This window comes from Scardinius erythrophthalmus, assembly GCF_964197995.2.
Source record: "Scardinius erythrophthalmus genome assembly, chromosome: 7".
Taxonomy (NCBI): Eukaryota; Metazoa; Chordata; class Actinopteri; order Cypriniformes; family Leuciscidae; genus Scardinius; species Scardinius erythrophthalmus.
The window spans coordinates 14,197,237-14,217,030 of NC_138227.1; the positions used below are offsets into that span (position 1 = coordinate 14,197,237).

The 19,794-nt window shown below is 36.3% G+C and overlaps 2 protein-coding genes across 2 annotated transcripts; both read right to left on the minus strand.

The window, feature by feature from the left end:
• Positions 1-5,041: 5,041 nt before the first annotated feature.
• On the minus strand, positions 5,042-14,104 carry LOC308694033 (S-adenosyl-L-methionine-dependent tRNA 4-demethylwyosine synthase TYW1-like). The gene is made up of 8 exons (XM_081371274.1): positions 13,889-14,104; positions 13,395-13,525; positions 13,157-13,282; positions 12,955-13,056; positions 11,660-11,854; positions 11,297-11,575; positions 9,940-10,059; positions 5,042-6,540 (listed from the first exon to the last, which is right to left on the minus strand). Exons 1-8 carry the CDS (start codon positions 13,947-13,949, stop codon positions 6,436-6,438), a joined length of 1,119 nt encoding a protein of 372 aa, XP_081227400.1. The 5' UTR covers positions 13,950-14,104; the 3' UTR covers positions 5,042-6,435.
• A 408-nt stretch (positions 14,105-14,512) lies between these two features.
• On the minus strand, positions 14,513-18,855 carry tmem120ab (transmembrane protein 120Ab; the record flags this gene model as incomplete). The annotated part of the gene is made up of 12 exons (XM_081370594.1): positions 14,513-14,767; positions 14,919-14,987; positions 15,161-15,225; positions 16,135-16,227; positions 16,342-16,403; positions 17,135-17,200; positions 17,339-17,428; positions 17,506-17,601; positions 18,197-18,256; positions 18,343-18,459; positions 18,562-18,680; positions 18,787-18,855. 12 exons carry the CDS (start codon positions 18,853-18,855, stop codon positions 14,657-14,659), a joined length of 1,017 nt encoding a protein of 338 aa, XP_081226720.1. The 3' UTR covers positions 14,513-14,656.
• Between the last annotated feature and the right edge of the window lie 939 nt (positions 18,856-19,794).

Below are 19,794 nucleotides of genomic sequence, written 5' to 3' on the forward strand. Positions count from 1 at the left end.
TAATAATAATAATAATAAAAATCAGCACAATTACAATAGGGTTTCAGCACTTCGTGCTTGAACCCCTAATAATAATAATAAAAATCAGCACAATTACAATAGGGTTTCAGCACTTCGTGCTTGAACCCCTAATAATAATAAAAATCAGCACAATTACAATAGGGTTTCAGCACTTCGTGCTTGAACCCCTAATTAAAGCTGCAAGCAGCATTTATCGGGGTTCAAGCAGTTAAGGCCTTTAAGGCATTTAAGCACAAAAGCATTAAAAGTTATTAAGATTTATTTAATAAGCATGTAACCACTGACATAATAGATGGAAAAGACCATTTACAGCCAATACAGGCAATTTACCATGTGATATATATGGTTTTAAAGCTTTTTAACAGTTATAGCGCCACCTATGGTCCGATCTCCATAGAATTGTTTACTGTGACCTCAAATTGAACCCATACACATGTGTAATGAGTTTGGTGAAGATATCTCATTTACTTCTTGAGTTATAGCCATTTTAGTAAAATAGGCTCCTCCCACAACAATTTAGCATATTCTAGTATTATTTACTATGATTCTAGCATGATTTGCCATATTCTAGCATAATTTACCATGATATACTACATTCTAGTATGATTTACCATTGTTTACTGTGATTCTACCATGGATTACCATAGTTTATCATGATTTATCATAGTTTACCATGATTTACCCTGTTCTAGCATAGTTTACCATGATTTACCATGTTCTAGCATGATTTACCATGATTTACCACATTGCTAGCAATTATGTGAAGTATCAGTAAAAATGAAGTGATAAACTCTGACAAAATATGATTGTGCTACAATAGTAATTGTTATATAAGTGATTTTTTTTGTGTTTTATTGTTATATAAGTGATTTTTAGTGTCTAATGAATGCAAAAGCATAGAGTAGACTTCATTAATAAGTAGAATGGCCAGCAGAGGGCAGTAGAAGACCACATATTGGCTCACTTTCACTTTAAACTTCTTGATTTTCACCATTTTTCTGCACTAAAGCAAACCAGTTTTTCCATTTTAACTCCATAATGCATGTTTACACACACACACACACACACACACACACACACACACACACACACACACACACACACACACACAAGACAAATGTTGTTTTTTCAATGCTATTGGGATGAAGGCATTCATATAATATTTTTAATCTTACAGTTCAAATTACAATCCGGCCTCTAGTTAATAAACGCCAGAGGAGAACTGGCCCCCGACTGAGCCTGGGTTCTCCCAAGGTTTTTTTTTTCTCCATTGGGTCACCTGATGGAGTTTTAGGACACTATTAGGTCACTTGATGGAGTTTTTCGGTTCCTTGCCACTGTTGCCTTTGGCTTGCTCAGTTGGGGATATTCTGGGGATATCTAATTTGATTTTATCAATAAATTCCACTAGAAACAAACCTTGTTGTATTATTTTAATTTAATACTGTGAAGCTGCTTTGATACAATCTGTATTGTGAAAAGCGCTATACAAATATACTTGACTTGACTTGACTTGACTTAAAATATTTCATTATTGAGTAGAATGGCCAGCAGAGGGCACTAGAAGACCACTTATTGGCTCACTTTCACTTTAAACCAGTTTTCTGCACTAAAGCAAACCAGTTTTTCCATGTTAACTCAATGCATGCTTACACACACACACACACACACACACACACACACACACACACACACACACACACACACACACACACACACACACATACACACACAGTTTAGTTAACCATGATTTACCATGATATACCACGTTCTAGTATTATTTACCAGGAGATAAACGACAATCTAGTATTATTTACTTTGATTTACCATGTTTCTAGCCTGATTTATCACATTACTAGCAATTATTTGAAGTGTCAGTGCAAATAAAGTGATTAACACTGACAAAATATGATTGTGTTATAAAAGTTATTGCTATATAAGTGATTTTTTTAGTGTGTATTCAAGTATGAATGCAAGCACATGTTGAAATATTTCATTAATAAGTAGAATGGCCAGCAGAGGGCAGTAGAAGACCACTTATTGGCTCACTTTCACTTTAAACCAGTTTTCTGCACTAAAGCAAACCAGTTTATCCATGTTAACTCAATGCATGCTTACACACACACACACACACACACACACACACACACACACACAAACACACACACACACACACACACACACACACACACACACACACACACAGACACACACACACAGCATAGTTAACCATGATTTACCATGATTTACCACATTACTAGCAATTATTTGAAGTGTCAGTGCAAATAAAGTGATTAACACTGACAAAATATGATTGTGTTATAATAGTTATTGCTATATAAGTGATTTTTAGTGTGTATTCAAGTATAAATGCAAGCACATGTGGAAAAATTTAATTAATAAGTAGAATGGCCAGCAGAGGGCAGTAGAAGACCACTTATTGGCTCACTTTCACTTTAAACCTCATGATTTTGACCAGTTTTCTGCACTAAAGCAAACCAGTGTTTCCATGTTAACTCAATAATGCATACTTGCTACATATGCTACACACAATAATGCTACACACACACACACACACACACACACACACACACACACACACACACACACACACACACACACACACACACACACACACACACACACACAAATGTTTTAGTGATATTGGTGTCACATTCACCTTCATCACATTCACCTTCTGTCTTCATCACATTCACTATCTGTCGTCATCACCTGCACCTGCTCCTCATCACCCTCCTCATCATCACCTGCTCCTCATCATCATAACCGTCACCTGTTGTCCTTGTCTTGATCTGTGTATTTAAGTTCCCCTCTCATCCATTATCATTGTCGGTTATTGTTTGTGCACTAGCACTCTGTTATGTTTGTTTTCATGTTGGAAAATAAAACCTTTGTTATATTTGTACCACACACACACACACACACACACACACACACACACACACACACACACACACACACACACACACACACACACACCATCATTTATCATGATTTACCATGGCTGATACCAATACCAATATGAGAAAATGACTATTTTAAACAGCGGGGGGCAGTAAAATACCACTTATTGGCTTAACATGCCATTAATTCATATCATTTTCACCTTTTTAACTGTTATAGAGGCAAATTTTGTCCGATCTGTCTGAAAATTTTCATGCTTGTTCAGGGTGATATTTCACACGTTCTGACTTGTTTTTAAGAAGGTCTGAGCATTGATTAAAGAGATATAGGCTTTCGGGGACACTTGGTAAAGGCCAGATTTTGAAGTGAACCTATTATAGCTATCCAAATGAAGTAGTTCAACTTTTTCTGACAATTATTGATCTAGTGAGTCCAGAGAATTGTATTGCACTAGTTTTGAACATTATGATATGAAAATTATATGATCAGAGATGGAAAAGACCATTTACAGCCAATACAGGCAGTTTACCATAGGAAATATATGATTTTAAAGCTTTTTAACAGTTATAGCGCCACCTATCGTCCGATCTCCATAGAATTTTTCATGCTTGTTAATGATGTTATGTCACATATGCTGACCACTTTTTGTGAAGTTCTGAGTTTTTATTTAGGATTTATAGGCTTTTTAATGTATTTTGACACGCCCATTTTATAAATGACCCTATTAGAGCCATCCAAATGCAAAAGTTCAACTTTTTTTTGATAGTTTTTGATCTAGAGAGTCCAGAGAATTGTCCTAGACTGGTCTGGTTCCGATCGGGCGAAAAACCTAGGACTAGTTCGCAAAAGTAGGTTTTTAACATGTTTGCGAATATTTAATGAACGGTTTGATTGACAGCAATGGTTCTTGAGGCAAAGTTGTTCAGGATGAGGAGATCTATCAAATGATATGCATATTGTGTGGATATTTGTAACACCACGTGATTACAGAGCCATAAAACTCGTTAGCGCCAACTAGTGGCCGATTTCTTTCAAAATTCTTACAGACCTCTAGGGCCTTGAGTCGAACATGCCCATCGAGTTTCGTTCCGATCGGCCTCCGTTAACCTTGTCTAATAGGTGCTCAAATTTCATTGGCCGATGGCGGCCATGTTTTTTGAGATACGCCAATGTCCTCATACACATGCATGGCACCTTGGACCAAGACACTGCATACCAATTTTCAAGTCAATCGGACTAACAGTCAGGTGGTTATAGCCTGTTTTATGTTTTTTTCATGTTATAGCGCCACCATGTGGCCAATCGCCGCGGTTTTTTTACTGTGACCTCAGATTGACCTCTTACACATGTGTACCAAGTTTGGTGAAGATACCTCATTTACTTCTGGAGTTATAGCCATTTTAGTAAAATAGGCCCTGCCCACGACGTACGTTTTGGCGCCCCTTAGCGTCCGTGAATCGAAATTTCAACTTTTTTTCGATAGTTTTTGATATTCAGACTCAAGAGAACATTTCTGCACTGGATTGGTTCCGATCGGGCGAAAAACCTAGGACTAGTTCGCAAAAGTAGGTTTTTGACAAAATTCAAAATGGCGGAAAATCTATCATGGCGGAAATGAAATCGGAGATATACGTTTTGTTCGTCAGGCGTCCAGCTTTCCAATGATATAAGACACTTGAGTCTACGACATACGGTCTAGTAGTTATGAACAGTTTTGCGCTTTTGGTTGCTATAGCGCCACCTATGGGCCAATCGGGGTCATACTTTTATAGGTTCTCCCCAAATTGAGGACTACCATTTGGCCAAGTTTCAAGGTTCCAGCTCTTACGGTTTGGTCTGCACGATGCGTTTAAGGGGAAAATAATAATAATAATAATAATAATAATAATAAAAATCAGTACAATTACAATAGGGTTTCAGCACTTCGTGCTTGAACCCCTAATAAAAATCAGTACAATTACAATAGGGTTTCAGCACTTCGTGCTTGAACCCCTAATTAAAATATATAATAAAAAAGTATGTGTGTGTGTGTGTGTGTGTATGTATATATGTATATATATAACTATATAACTGACTGAACAGCAATGTATGTTTTAAAGGAATTGATAATTAATTTGCATTCAATTGATCAAACATGACAGTACAGACATTTATAATGTTACAACAGATATCCATTTCAGATAAACACTGTTCTAATGTAAAATGTTTCTTTAGCAACAAATCAGAAGCATCATGTGACACTGAAGACTGGAGTAATGATTCTGAAAACCACCACTGTTGCCACCACAGGAATTACATTTTAAAATATATTACAAAAGAAAACAGTCATTTTAAATTGTAATACTTTTTTACAACCTTACCGATTTTACTTTTAATAAAAAAATTCAGCCCTGGTAAACGGAAGAGACACATTTAAAAAAATATATATACCGGTACATAGATGGCCTTTAAGGGAGTCTTTAAAAGGTGCAAATTCTGCACCACTAGCAGGCCCATATGAACATTTATTGTAAAAGGTTTCACTGGTAGAACAAACCTTCTCAAAACTCACGCCAGTGTTTGAGCCAAATGTAACCCACATCATGCCACTCCAAGAAATGCAGAAACTGCCACAGAGTCATACACACAAGCCTATAAATGGATTACATTTCATCTAAGCACCTCAAACTGGGATGACCAATTATTTTAAAATAAACTCATAAATAGAAATTATTTTCTTTTTATATGAAAAAATATCACAACTAAAGCAGTGCAGATCATACAGGAATGCAAGGTCAGGAGTCTGCATTAGTAAAGCCAAGATACAATATGTCTCTGATGCCATCTGGAGCCAAAGCAGAGTAATTCCTCACCCGCAAGACCCAAATCTACACAATCTAGACACTCTGTATTTCAAAACAGTTGTCATTATTCCAGTGTCATTAATACATAATTATTCACCACTAAGAATGTGAATTATGCATGCATCTAATTATATTTTGCATATTATCTAATATGAAATAATATGCTGAGAAAATTTACATTATTGTAAGAACCCTTTCAAAATGTATTCACTGCTCTTAAATGACAACAATTATAAACTACAGCAAAATCAAACAGAGAGCAGAGCAGATGACCAACTGATAGATGCATCATGTCACCAGAGTATTAAAGTAATGGTGTGTTTCTCCTCCGAGTTAAAGGCGCAACTGCTCTGGGAGAGCGTGAAGATGAAAAACTAAACCAGTTTACATAAGAGTACCAATGGCATTTGCTGAACATAAGGGTTATTAGAGGTTTGTGACTTTTGGTGGAGCATTGACTCACACAAACAGTAGAAGGTAGACAATACTTCTGTCAATAAACTAAAAACAAAATTTAAGTGTCTTTTATGTTAAAATACATCCCATCACAGCTAAATATTCAGAAACAAGTGGCATACTGTGGCGTTATCAAAAATTACATCATCAAATTAAATCATCCCGACCAGCCTGACACAGCGATACTGGCTCAACCAATGGTGCGAGGCTGCGAGCTTGGAGTGAGACTATCTGATTGGCTGACTAATGGCAGATGGGATGAGCATTCAGAAAACCTCTGGATATTCTTGCAAATCTGTTTTGTGACAATGACACAGAAAGGACACACTTCACCTCTCAGACATGAAATTCCTAATGCATCGAACTTCTAACATGAAAGTTTTAGAGTACAGCAATATATTCAGAAATAAACGCATACAGAGAAACATTTTATCCATTATCTTTTGACTGGACCTCAGATGATTACCTATATTGCTGGTTATTTTTTTAGCCTGGCCATCCAGACTTGGTTAAGAGGGAAAAGTCATTACGATCATTTCGATGAAATTGATTTTTTCTCTTTGAAATAACAATGAATCATTCACAATATAACCAGAAACCTCACCTTCTATCATTTCCACGCAATTTGCTAAAAATGACAATCAACCTAAATGACTTTAATTTAATGATGTCTTTAACTATTTGGGTTCCCAATTAATTAAAAGTAAAGTTTTAAATCAAATAAACTACTATAAGCACATTTTTGGATTGTTGCAGTTCTGCATTCACATGCATCAAATTTACCTAAGGATCTTTGGCCGTTTGAGCCATAAGCTCAGTGTTTTTAAGGGTGTTTTCACATACACATGCAAATGAACCAAACCCAGCTCAGTTACAGAGAACCAGCATGGGAACTAGCTGCAAGTGAACTCAGTGTTTTTTGTTCACAATGTAACTGGACTTAAACGTTCAGTAAGCGATTTCTAAAAACGCTGTTGAAAGTGGATCAGACCGAGCACAACAACAGTCAATCAGCAGTAGAGGGCGTGTCCACTCACGATGGGGGAGGAGAGAGAGCGAGCAAGATGGAGATTTGAAGAATGTAGAAAGTGTAGAAAGAGATGGCTGAGAGACATTACAAAAGAGAAAAGCTCAGAGGAATTTCACTAGGCAAGAGCTTTAGCACCCGCGTTAATTTTAGAAATGTTTTTAACACTGTAGAGACTGAAGCGGGAAGGCCTGAAAACAGATGCAGAGGTTTCTTTGTTTCTGCTCCATACGCGAGTAATACGTGAGTTTTGAGAATGTGCTGCTGGTGATTGACAAAGAACTCTTAATTCTGTTGTGTACTGTATGTTCATGTTTTGCTCTTCCTTGTTGTCCGTTCATCATCTTTGCTTTATTTTTTGCAAAGCTTTATTTTGCTTTGCCTCTGTTATGATAAAGAGACATCCACGCTTGCATTGCGTGTTCGTGTTTGTGCATTTTGGGGGTGGAGAAATGAAGGGAAGGATGTGTTTGTTTGGGTTGATTTCAAATATCAACTGTGTTCAATGATGATTCTCGGGAAAACGCTTACTGCACCTTTAAAACGGGACTAAATGGAGCCACAAAAGGACCCTAAGGAAAAATGTAAGGAAAAGTATGGTTCGTTTGTGGGTCCTTTTAGGAGGTCTGAGATAATTTGGAGTGTTTGCATATTCATATTATATCGGCCTGAGACAGCTTGAAGCACTCAAACAAACTAGTTGTGAAAACGCCTAGAGATAATACATCAAAAGTTCAAAGTACTTCAACTTTGTAAAATGTGTCTCAAAATCCCAGTATTCCACTGTAGTCTCGATGTTTCTGAAACAAATGCTTTCATTTTTGATAACTAATTGTACTACAATAATTAAAAACTGACAGCCTAAGTAAATAAATCAATAATGCTATTAAATTCATCAGGATTTTTCATATCCCTATTTGTTCTCTCCTGTAATTGTCTGCCAGCATAGACAAATTCATAGCTTCTGGGATTTCATTTGATCTTTGTATCGGGAACATCAAAATTGACTGATTGCTTGAGAAGCAAACCACATTTCCAAACACATCTTCTGAATCCATTTAAACATGCATCCAATCCTGAATGCATCCATAAAGGGATCTTACTGGATTAAAAGGGGGTTGGGATCTTCTCGGCTCTAGCACTCACAGCCTCTCTGTTGCGAATAGGATGCGAGAGTGTGCATATGCGCGTGTATGGGAAGATTTGTATGCGCTTCGGTCTCATGAATCACTCCTGTGCACAGGCCTGTAGAGTGGGCGTCAGTGATCACAGTTCACGGTTACGCAAGTCCTCCCAGCGCCTGCTGGAGCTGCTGTCTGCTGTAGCAAACCATCTGCCACTCAGTCTCCTTCAATGGAGCCACTGCCGATGACTCTTCAGCACTCTGTCCTTTTAAAGGAAGAGTTCACCTAACTCTGTCATTATTTACTCACCCTAAAGTCAGTCCAAAACCGCTCGTTGTAAAAAAAATAATAAATTGTCCAACCCAAGTATAAATTTGAAGCATCTTCAAGCAGCTCTTGCCACATACCGACAGCTCACAGAGATTACGTCATGCTCCAAAATAGTACCTTCATAGCGGTCCATACTAATTGTAGGCTATATTCCAAGTCCTCTGAAGCCAAACGATAGATTTGATTAAGGAAATTTAAAGGGATAGTTCACCAAAAAATGGAAATTCTGTCATTTACTTACCCTCATGTCGTTCCAAACCCATAAGACTTTTGTTCATCTTTGCAACTTAAATGAAGATATTTTAAATGAAATTCTAGAGATTTCTGCCCCTCCATTAAGTCTACTCACCCAAAACTTTGAGAATTCAAAAAGCTAAAGAGATAAAGAAATTCATAAAGAAATTAATATGAATCAAGTGGTTTAATACAAGTCTTCACAAGAGACAAGATCATTTTATATGATGGAGCGACTTTATTCGGATCAAATTTTTTTAGAAACGTCCATGAAATATGGTAAAAAGAAGCTCAACCATACTTGCTTGAGATGCCAGAAGAGACTTCATTGGTTCTTGTGCATCAAACAAGTGCAGTTGAGCTTCTGTTTATCATTTTTGATGTTCTCTATGTATGTGCATTGATCAATGTTTGTATAGGAATAAAAGTCTAAGTTAAAACTGTTTGTTATATAAAGTTATCATGTACCTTCAGAAAACTTGGATTAAATCGTTTGATTCAAATGGATTTATTTTTTAATGTCTCTATGAACTTTTTGAAGTGTCAAAGTTGTAGTTTTTTGGACATTCAGTGGTTTAATTAAAAACATTTTCATTTGTAGTTTCGAAGATAAACGAAAATCTCATGGGTTTGGAACAACATTAAAGTGAGTAATTGACAATTTAAATTTGAGTGAACAAAAATTTCCTTTAAATCATTATGTATTAAGTCATACCACCGCAGAAAGACGTTAGCTTGTCAACAATACTGTATATCATGTAACGTTATGTTTACCTCATAATAAAAAGAGCTGCGAGCAGATTCTACTTTGTATTCCACAGAACACAAAATAGTAACATATGGGTTTGAGGTGTAAGGGCGAGTAAATATAGACAGTATTTTCATTTTTCGGTGAACTATCCCTTTAAACCCCTACTAAACAGCCTCTGATAGAGCAAAAACTGTGAGTAGACAAAAGTGGAACTGGTTTTGTTTTTACCTTGGCTTTCTTCATACGATTCATCACATTCCCAAGGTCCTCCATGTCAATTACGGAGCCATGAGACTTCTCTTCCTCAGCGGAGGACTCTGCATCACTGCTGGACTCCATCAGCTCCTCCTGAAAAACAAACAAAAAATAATAACTTAAACATCTCTCAGAAGCATATTGATGATAGATTTTATCCATTAGGAATTGGTTGGATCAAAAGTGGGAAGTCACTACTACAATACTAGGTGTGTTCCGGGTGTTGGTGTGATGTCAATAGAGCCCTCTATGACTGTGTTTACACCTGGTATTAAGATGTGTTTTAATACCAGGGTTTACAATGTTTTGAGCTTGTCCACTTTCTACCACTTCCAGAGGTTGTCAAAAACGCTAACCGGATTGCTTTCGTAGTGTAAACGCTTATGTGGTCAAATGTGTTCAATTCGTCTATTCTCCGTCTACTGACTTAATGCGTAAACATTACCCTAACCCTTACTTGTCTTTTAGACTTAAAAAGATCTGAAAAAAACAACAACATTCATTTACCCGACCATAGACCCTCCACTTGAAGAAATCAGGACAGAAGAGGTTGAAAGTGGACAAAAGAGACACCAGGTGTAAACGGATATGTGTCTCCCTCGTCTACTTGTGATCCGATCGACCAAAACGCATCTTAATACCAGCTGTAAACAGGGCCTATGATATTTTAGTCTCAACTCCCACCTTCTATAGATGTCCCACTTTTAGAAATGTGGTTCTGGTCCAGATAAATGTAACTAATGATGGCATAGAGATGCAGAGTTGAATTATTCTGAATGTTAAAATATATTTTTCTAATCTTCTATGACTCGTAACTATGTCTACGATAAAATATGAACAAATGCTTTGCTTGAATTGATAGCTGTGAATTTTATTAGTTAGAATTACTTATGATTGCATTAAAGCTGAATTAAATAACTTTGATTAATAAAGTGCATTTTAATAGACTTGTAAACAAACAGGGATGCACTCTGTTTATCTGCGGACAAATTAGGTAGTAACAGTCAGTTACTTCATTGTTTGACTCTCTAATCAGTGGAAACGCAGGCGTGAAAACCTGAACAATTTCAGTGGGAAAGGGGAAAAATGGGAATTAAAGGAGCTTAACTTTATGAGAACGAAGTTTCCAAAAGGTAAAATATATGAGTGGGACATCTAAAAGAATAAAAATCTCCTCAGAAGTCTGTAATGTCACCCCTGCTGTTCAGATCCCATTTACAAGAGTGCACCACAGACTGCAGAGGAACAATCTGCTCTCTGGGTGTGCAGTGCGAGAGCAGTTACCATGACTACATGTGTTCAAAGACATCAGAGAGGAGGGCTGGCTTGCCTCAGAGTTGTTCTTCTCAGCGAGCGAGCGACTGTCCTCTGCCTCCTCCTTATGTTTCTTCTTATTCTTGCAGCTGCTCTTCTTGCACTTGCCAGAGCAGGCTTTCTTCTCCCCTTTGGCCAGGGCCTGCAGCCGGCTCAGGAACTTCAATTTCCAGGCCTGAAAGTCGGCCTGCACGCTGCCGTGTCGGCTCTTCACCACGTTGCAGTCGCCTTCTCCTCTGGTCATGATCCGTGCGGCACTCAGCATCCACAACCACTTATCCATGTTCTTACTGACCTGAAAACAGAAAATATATTTAGTGCAAGATTCATGCAACACAATCCAATTAAAAACAGATGCTAAAATGCAGGCGTGTCTCACGGTGTTGTAATGGCCCACATAAACTGAGTTCCCCAGTCCAAAGACGGCATATCTCATTCCCTTCAGGTATGTTTTCCCATATCGGAAGTCAGTGGATGCTTCCTCAAGCCATTTGCAGAACCATTCGGCGCTCTCTGTGGGCTGTCCGTCAGTGTACGTGGCCACCAGGAACACACAGATCATCTTGCTTGTACACTAGAGAAGAAAATGGGAGCATGAAGACATTTCTGAGATGGACAAGAGTGATTACCAAATACTAAATGGGTGAACTGGGTATTATTGCCCTAAAATCAAAAGAAAAACATTTATATTACAAATCACTATAACTATATTTTATATTTGTAAAAATATCATTTATAAAGGACCTTTTGACATTTTAATGACAATTAAAACTTAAACTTTTCATTTTTTTGTGTGTTTTCTCTGCCTGGAGAAAACGATTTTTTATTTATTTTTTATAAATGAAATTCAGTACAACAGATACTGCCATGATGTGTACGTTTTAATGGCACTTCAATTCGAATTATGAAAATTTGAACATTTTTCTCCCATGGTATTACAGTAGACTACATACAATTGTTATAAAAATTTTACCGTAATGGTATTACAGTAAGCTTAGTTTAATTTATCCAAAATACTTCTTTTTTTGGTGGGGGGAAAATATGATCTGGACTTTTCTTGACCATTTGTGAGATTTACCTAATGTTACGCAAACATCATGAATAAACCATGATCTATCACTTATAATGCTATATAACTGAGCTGTCCTGTCACTGTGATTGATGGATTCAGCTCAACTATGCACTGATTCAGAGTGTGAGAACGGACACATTTAAATTCAATCAAAAAAACTTTTTAGAATCAGTTGTGTTTTTTCCTTTATCTGGCAGTACTGAAGTCATTTAAGGACACTTAAATTAAATTATGATATTTTGCTCTTTACACTCTTGAGGTTTAATTATTTAAGTTCTAGTGAGATAAAACGCTGGTCAATCTTTTTACATTCCGCTCAGGGAGAAGTACTGCGATTAACTGCCAGCCTTAATATCAATATTTCCTTTAAATGTTAGTGTGGTAAGTGGTAATTAAAAGATATGAAGCGCCCAGTAATTCCTATTATATTCTTCATTCCTAAAGAGATATTCTTATCATAAAGTCGTGACAAATCCTCTAGTTTAAATAATCCTTTTCTACTACCTCAAAGTTGAAAATGATCCTCCTGTCTGAAATGCAGTATGGGACCAGTCCAGCACATTTTGGGCAGTGAAATAACACTGAAAACAAGCTATGCTCACCTCCTCAGCCAGTCTGTCATCTGGGTCATACTCTTTCATATCTATAACCTCACACTGGATCCCCTGAGTGCTGACGTCTTCAGCAAGCTCTTTTGCAAACCCCTAAGCAAAGTTAAGAATAGTAAACCACACATTGGCATGTAATTCTTTGAAATAGGCCATTTCACGAAAATAATAATAATATTTTTTTTATACTGTATACCTTTGCTGTTCCTGTTTGTGATCCATAGAAGACTTTGATCCCAGAAACATGAATGACCTTTTCTTTTACAGGTGAAAGTTCGTGTTTTTTTGCAGACTTATATGGCCATGGATTGACCGTTTTTGTCTATAAAAGAAAAAGACAAAGTTATGTTGTGCGTTCATTATAAACTACAAGGCAAAACCTAACAAAGACTTTAAGTAGCAGAGAATCTTTAAGCGTAAACATACTTAATTACCTTTTTGAAAAGCATGTTGACAATACACCAGACTCCTATGAGAACAGCAGCAGTAGTGTACACATAAAACCTGTTCTGCCACACAGACAGCAGGTAACTCTCAGTGAAATCCCAAACATCATTCAAAGCACCTGTGAATGCAAGAAAATACGATTTGCGCAAACTAATAGCACTTGACCTGTCGGGAATTACACGATAAGCAACATTAGTTGTTGATGAGATAGACAATCGTTATGGAACGGCTATGTCTCAAAACCTAGTACGCCGCCTACCTAAACAGCATTGTTTACCATTATAGCCGCGTTAAAAAACGCCGAGACTGGTAAGGAAGGTAGGGAGCTCACTAGGTTTTGACACACAGCCTAACCGTGCAAAAATAAGTGCATGTGCATACTAGAACATGGCTACACTGTTATATATGATTAGCAGTTTAATTTAACTCATATTATGTGGGTTATTATTAGCCATGCGTTTCAAAATAAACCTAACGTTACCTTGCAAATCAGCGCCGACTGTAGAATACACCAAACTCGAAAACACCGCTAAAAACAACATTTTCTGTTGTCTATCGAACAGGACAGTACTGTTTATAAATATTTAACATCAGCCAGCCAAATATCTAACTTAATTTGTCGCGTATAAATATCTGGCTCTCTTTACGGCTGCACGCCGAAGGACGCCGCCATATTGTTATGACAAGAATGCTGGGAAAATGAGGTCATCTCAGGTCATTTAACTCCGCAAGTGAGCATTCACTGTTTGAATTTTTTAATCACAATAATACGTATATAATTTATTTGAATCATGTAATAAAAAAATCATCATTATTATTATTACTACTACTACTTCTACAACAATTGCTGTTGTTGTTGTTGTTGTTGTTGTTGTTGTTGTTGTTGTTGTTGTTGTTGTCCTCCACGTGAGTTTTCATTGGTTGAATCAATTATAACAATATGCATTTAATTTGTTTATATCATATAAATAATTAATTTAAAAAAATAAGTTAGGTTGTAAATAAATGTAAATATGTTGTAATTAACATCATAATTTTTGAAATAATTTAATTTGTTGGTCTTAATTAATTAACTTATAGTTCACATAAAACAAATAACACTTTTCATTCTTATAGTTTATTCAAGCTTGGAAATTTCACTTAAATAAACAAACAACTTTATTATAGATTCTTGCTTATTTTGCAAAAATAACTGGGAGATCTCGTCTGTTGTCTTCATTGATATTTTTACACGAAAGCTTGGAAAAAATCACAGACTCTTGGTATTTTGCTGGGTTTTGCGTTTGTGACGAACAACTGCAAGTGTAGTGAAAAAATTTCCCGCAAACAGAACCAGAAAGCAGAAGCCACACATGGAAGCCTACAGTGAAAAGAGATGAAGATATATAAGATGATTGCAACTTCAAAATCACACTTTCAACAGATTTGTTCATAAGTATATAGTGAATTTGACATATTTTATCACTTCAGTGTCATGATGTTGTGGAAAGATCTCTAAAAATAACACTGACCTGCCATTCTTTACATTCAGGGAGCTGAACCATTCTGAACAGGGAAATACTGTTCCAAAGCTGCCAGAACTGCATGAGACATACACAACATTCAGTGTTCACCAAGATATACACCAAAAATGATTATACTGTTCATATGGCATTTGATATGCGGTTCCATTTTCAAAGCTTTATTCTTTAAAATCTGACTAAGTATGCTTTGAATATATTTATATTCTGAAATATTAAAAACAAATACTTACATGACCCAGGAAGAGAAAGGGAAGAAGAAATGTCAGTCCCCGCCACATCCACGACTGAAATCCCTCTGTTTAAACAAAAAGAATGTTATAGCTTTAAAGGGGGGGTACAATGGTGTTTCATGTATTCAGAGTTGTTTACAGTGTTAAAGAGATAGATTCTCATGCTAAACATGGGCAAAGTTTCAAAAAAATATTTTGGACGAATAACGGAGAATTTCTGTGCCGAAAATCTTGCTTCCGGGTTGGTACAAGTTTCGGCTGGTTTTTTTCGATCTTGGATCTAATGACGTAGATGAGAGTGGAACTCCTTATATGAGCATTTCTCTCGGAAAAGCTCGCCCGCGCACACGTCGACCAGAGGAGAGCGAGACCGCGCATATCAACGCGCTTCAACAGGAAATCATCGGCAGCCAGTGCTGCATAGGATTTGTTCAAGAATGTCTCCAAAAAAGTGTGTTTTTGGATGTGAGGGAAAGCTTACCGTGTTCAGCTTTCCAAAGAACCCAGTGTTACAGGAACAGTGGATGCAGTTTGTTTTTCCGGGTCAGCAACGGAGTGTACCAAGTGCGGTTGTGTGTTCTGGTCATTTCAGTGACGAATGTTTTATTAACAAGGCCCAGGTCGACGCTGGATTTGCAAATCGTTTGCTATTAAAACGTGGAGCGGTCCCAGTGATAAAAGACCCCAGTCATGTAAGTACAACTGGATCAGATCTGTCTTTTGCTGGAAATCAAGCACTACCGCTTGACTCTATAGCTCCGCCTCCAGGACCTCGGCTTTTTCCGGAGAGAATCGGAAAGCTGTATTTTTCTTTTATAAATATAATAAAACTAAACACTTTTTGGAGAAATTAAAGATGCACTACTACTCTATAGGTACTCAAGATTAACATGAGATTAGGTGAAACTGTGCATGTTATGTACCCTTTAAATTGACATAAAGCTTTTCACTTTCTTCAAGTCAGAAATCCTTACCAACAGTCAAATCCAAGTTGTGTCTTTCCCCTAGTGCTTTTAGCCTGTAGAGACACCCACTTTGATAGTAGTACTGAAGACACTGCACAAAGCCTAAAAGAGAAAGTGATACGTTTGCCTTCAGAATTTCTCAATGTTACAGTGTTGGTTTTTTCCTGCAACAGATGTTTTATAGGGTGGTGTTAGCATGTAGGGCTTGTAACTTACTTTGATACAAACAATAGGCCAGAAATTGGTTCCTGAAAGACTGGTATGTTTCACCATCTGGCCTGCATATACAACAGAATTGTTGTTTGAAGGCAAATCAATACCAGCAATTTACCGATTCATAAATCATCATTCATTGTTTTGGTGCTGATGCATTTAATATCAACATAAAATTGTGCCTATTCCTGAATTCCTTGTGAAAGATAGTAGTTTTAATATTTTAAATTAGCTTAGTTTTCATTTTATTTTTAGTTCATGGTTCAGTAATTATGTGCTTTTGCCATTTTATAATTTTCAGTTAGTTGCTATGGCAAACTTCTTAAATGATAATGGTGTTTTTAATGTTGTTTTAACACTTTACTTAAAGCCTTTATATATATGATGCATTATAAAAGCATTTAATGGATTAATAATACTTTTAATGCACCTTTTAATGCATTGTATGGTCTCATGAGTTGTAACCTCAGTCATAATACATTATAATACTTATATTATGCATTAAAACATGACAAACAACCAATTTCAGATGTAACAAGGAAACTTTGGTCACAATTATTTATGAAAATATATAATTTGTGCTAGCAAACCAATTAATCACAATGAATTGCATCGAACATAAAAGTGTGTGTGTCTTGTATGTGTATGTGTGTACACACATATGTATTTACAAACTTTTATGTTATAGCGATTTGACAGCACTAGATATAATTCATTATAACTTACATTATGAATAAATTATAATGCATTATACATAAAGGCTTTGGTCTGAAATGAATAGTCTGAAATGACTCACCAGGTTAGCATGACCCCAGAAAGAAAGGTGGAAATGTAGTGGTGGAAAACCCACCAGCCTTTAATCCTATATAAATCAAAGCATATAGGTCCTTGAGAGAGCTTATTAAATCCATCATTGATCAAACGTTTCTCGTGTGACAGCAGCAATGTCACATCTTCAAACCTGAAAAGTCTCTTAAAGTTTCATCTGACAGTTTCTGACCTGGATCCATTGCTGATGAGGACGCTTTCACGGATTGTCAGGGTGCAATAGTACCAAACCAACAGGAAGTTCAGAAGGGCATCGAAAACTCTACAGACACAAAAGCAAGCATGAAATGTGAAGTGAGGGAAGGCTTGTCAGACAGACCCGTGCAAACTCAGTCTTACCTGTAGCTGATGAAGAAGCGACATATGAAGGTCAGCAGGAACAGAATCACCGTCACATACAGCTTGAACCTTTCATACTCATCTTTGTATTCAGCTCTACATTACAAAGTGGACAGGCATATGATAAAATAAGTATAAAACATAAGCTAAAAGACAATAAAATGAGAAGCAAAATTTTCATAATTTATCACAAAAATGTTTTCTTTTTCAAAAAACGTTGATAATATATATATATATATATATATATATATATATATATATATATATATATATATCATTTTGAGTTTCTTTAGATTAAACCAGTCTCCTTAATTACATTAAATTTAAGGCAATAAGTAAGTTCAATCATTTTTACAGTGCATCTTCTAAAGTCACTGTATTCAAATTTAAATAAATAGAAATTTATTGTATATTAATTATTCAAATAACTATAAATAAGTAGTTTTTTTAAACGTCCACATTTGGGGTTTTTTAATTGGTAACACAAAAATTATTTGTCAATGGTGCAAGCTTAATTCTAGATATATATACTCTCAAAACAAGCCTCAAAATATTCTGAAAAATAAATGTATCTTGTTTGAAATATTTACATTTTTTGTAGTGTGCAATGAAGTTACCATGAAGTTACAAATCTATTGCTATTGATATATATTTTATATATATATTTCAGTAGATCTTATTTGGTGCTTACTTTGCCTCTTTGCTTGGAAGGTTGACATTCACACTCCCAAGGACAAGACTGAGATAAAGCCTTGAAAAGACAAGCAAAAATAACATTCAGCTTGTAACTACAAAGCTAACCTTGCGAAACAGACTCATTTAGTAATCTTCCAGTACCCGTTTTTCTTTGGAAGAAATGCTTCCATTTGAAAGATTAGGCTTGGCATATTTTGAATGTGACCTTTGACCTCCTTCACCTTATTCTTCTCCTCTTCAGTCAGTCCTTTATCAAATCTATAATTCAGAGTAGGAAATGTATATTAAATTGCTACAATCACAGTCAGCATAACAGACCATAAAGAAAAAAAAGACAAAATAAAAACACATTCTATTTACTTAGTCAAAGACTTTAAATTGTCCTTCAAATTCTTTTTCTGTCGAGTTATGGAGGCAGCAAAGCTTTTTTGAAGTTTGGAGACTTCCTCTAACTTCTGCAGGTAAAGCCGATGGGTCTCCTGGACACAGAAATGTTTTATTTCAACAGAAAAGTTCAGTTATTTTGTAAGGTCTTTGGTTCTGAATCTTTTGGGCAAGAACAGATTCAGAAAGATAATATCCTACCTGAAGCTGCTGTAATTCTTTCTCCTGAATCTTCCATTCTTGAAGGGTTGTTGCAAGTGATGTCGACATGTAAAACTTTATCTGTACAACTACTCAGTTAAACTAACCAGATTTCTCTTTCTTGGATAACTAAATGCAGTCAAACAAACTGTGATGGAAACACAGCAATGTCTTCAATGTCGTATTTAAAGAGAGCTTCAGTTTAGAAGCATTTCAATAGACAATCTTCGTCGTATCTCTTATTTCTTAGCGATTGCAATATAGGCTTGAACTTTGTAGTGAACTTTGACAGACCGACTTGACTGACCTTTGACACACTTGGTTGACTGCAATTTATAGGCAGGGCTACATATTCAGGGTTTCAACATTGTGAATTCTGACATATGAAATAATGTGAAATTGTATTTAGCTATTACAGAAACTTAATTGCACATATAAAAGCATTACTACACTCGAGAATACATAGAGTCTGGTTATCCATGCTCTAAGTCTCATGCCTTAGTTGCATAATCCAATAATACCTCATAAATTCCATTGATGTAAAAGAGCACTTGTAGAACAGCTAAACCAATGGGAACTTGAACTTTAATCGAGAGATAACATCTTTTTAATACCTTACAGCAGCATTCAGATCAAAAATAGATAGGCCTAATTTTGTTTCAATATCTTAAACTACTGCCTGGTCATGTATTATAGGAACTTTCAGTGAAAAGAGTAAACGTTGGTGTCCCATTATTTATTTTTGTTTTATATCCCCCCTTTTTGTGTGTGTGAGTCCTATGTTAGATAAACTATAGGTTATGTGTGTGTGTGTAGATTATGAAATAGCAAAGCTCTATGTGTGTGTGTGTGTGTGTGTGTGTGTGTGTGTGTGTGTGTGTGTGTGTGTGTGTGTGTGTGTGTGTGTGTGTGTGTGTGTGTGTGTGTGTGTGTGTGTGTGTGTGTGTGTGTGTGTGTGTGAAGAAATCCGATGCAAAAGCCCCTAAAAAGCCACCTCTGTCGTTCATC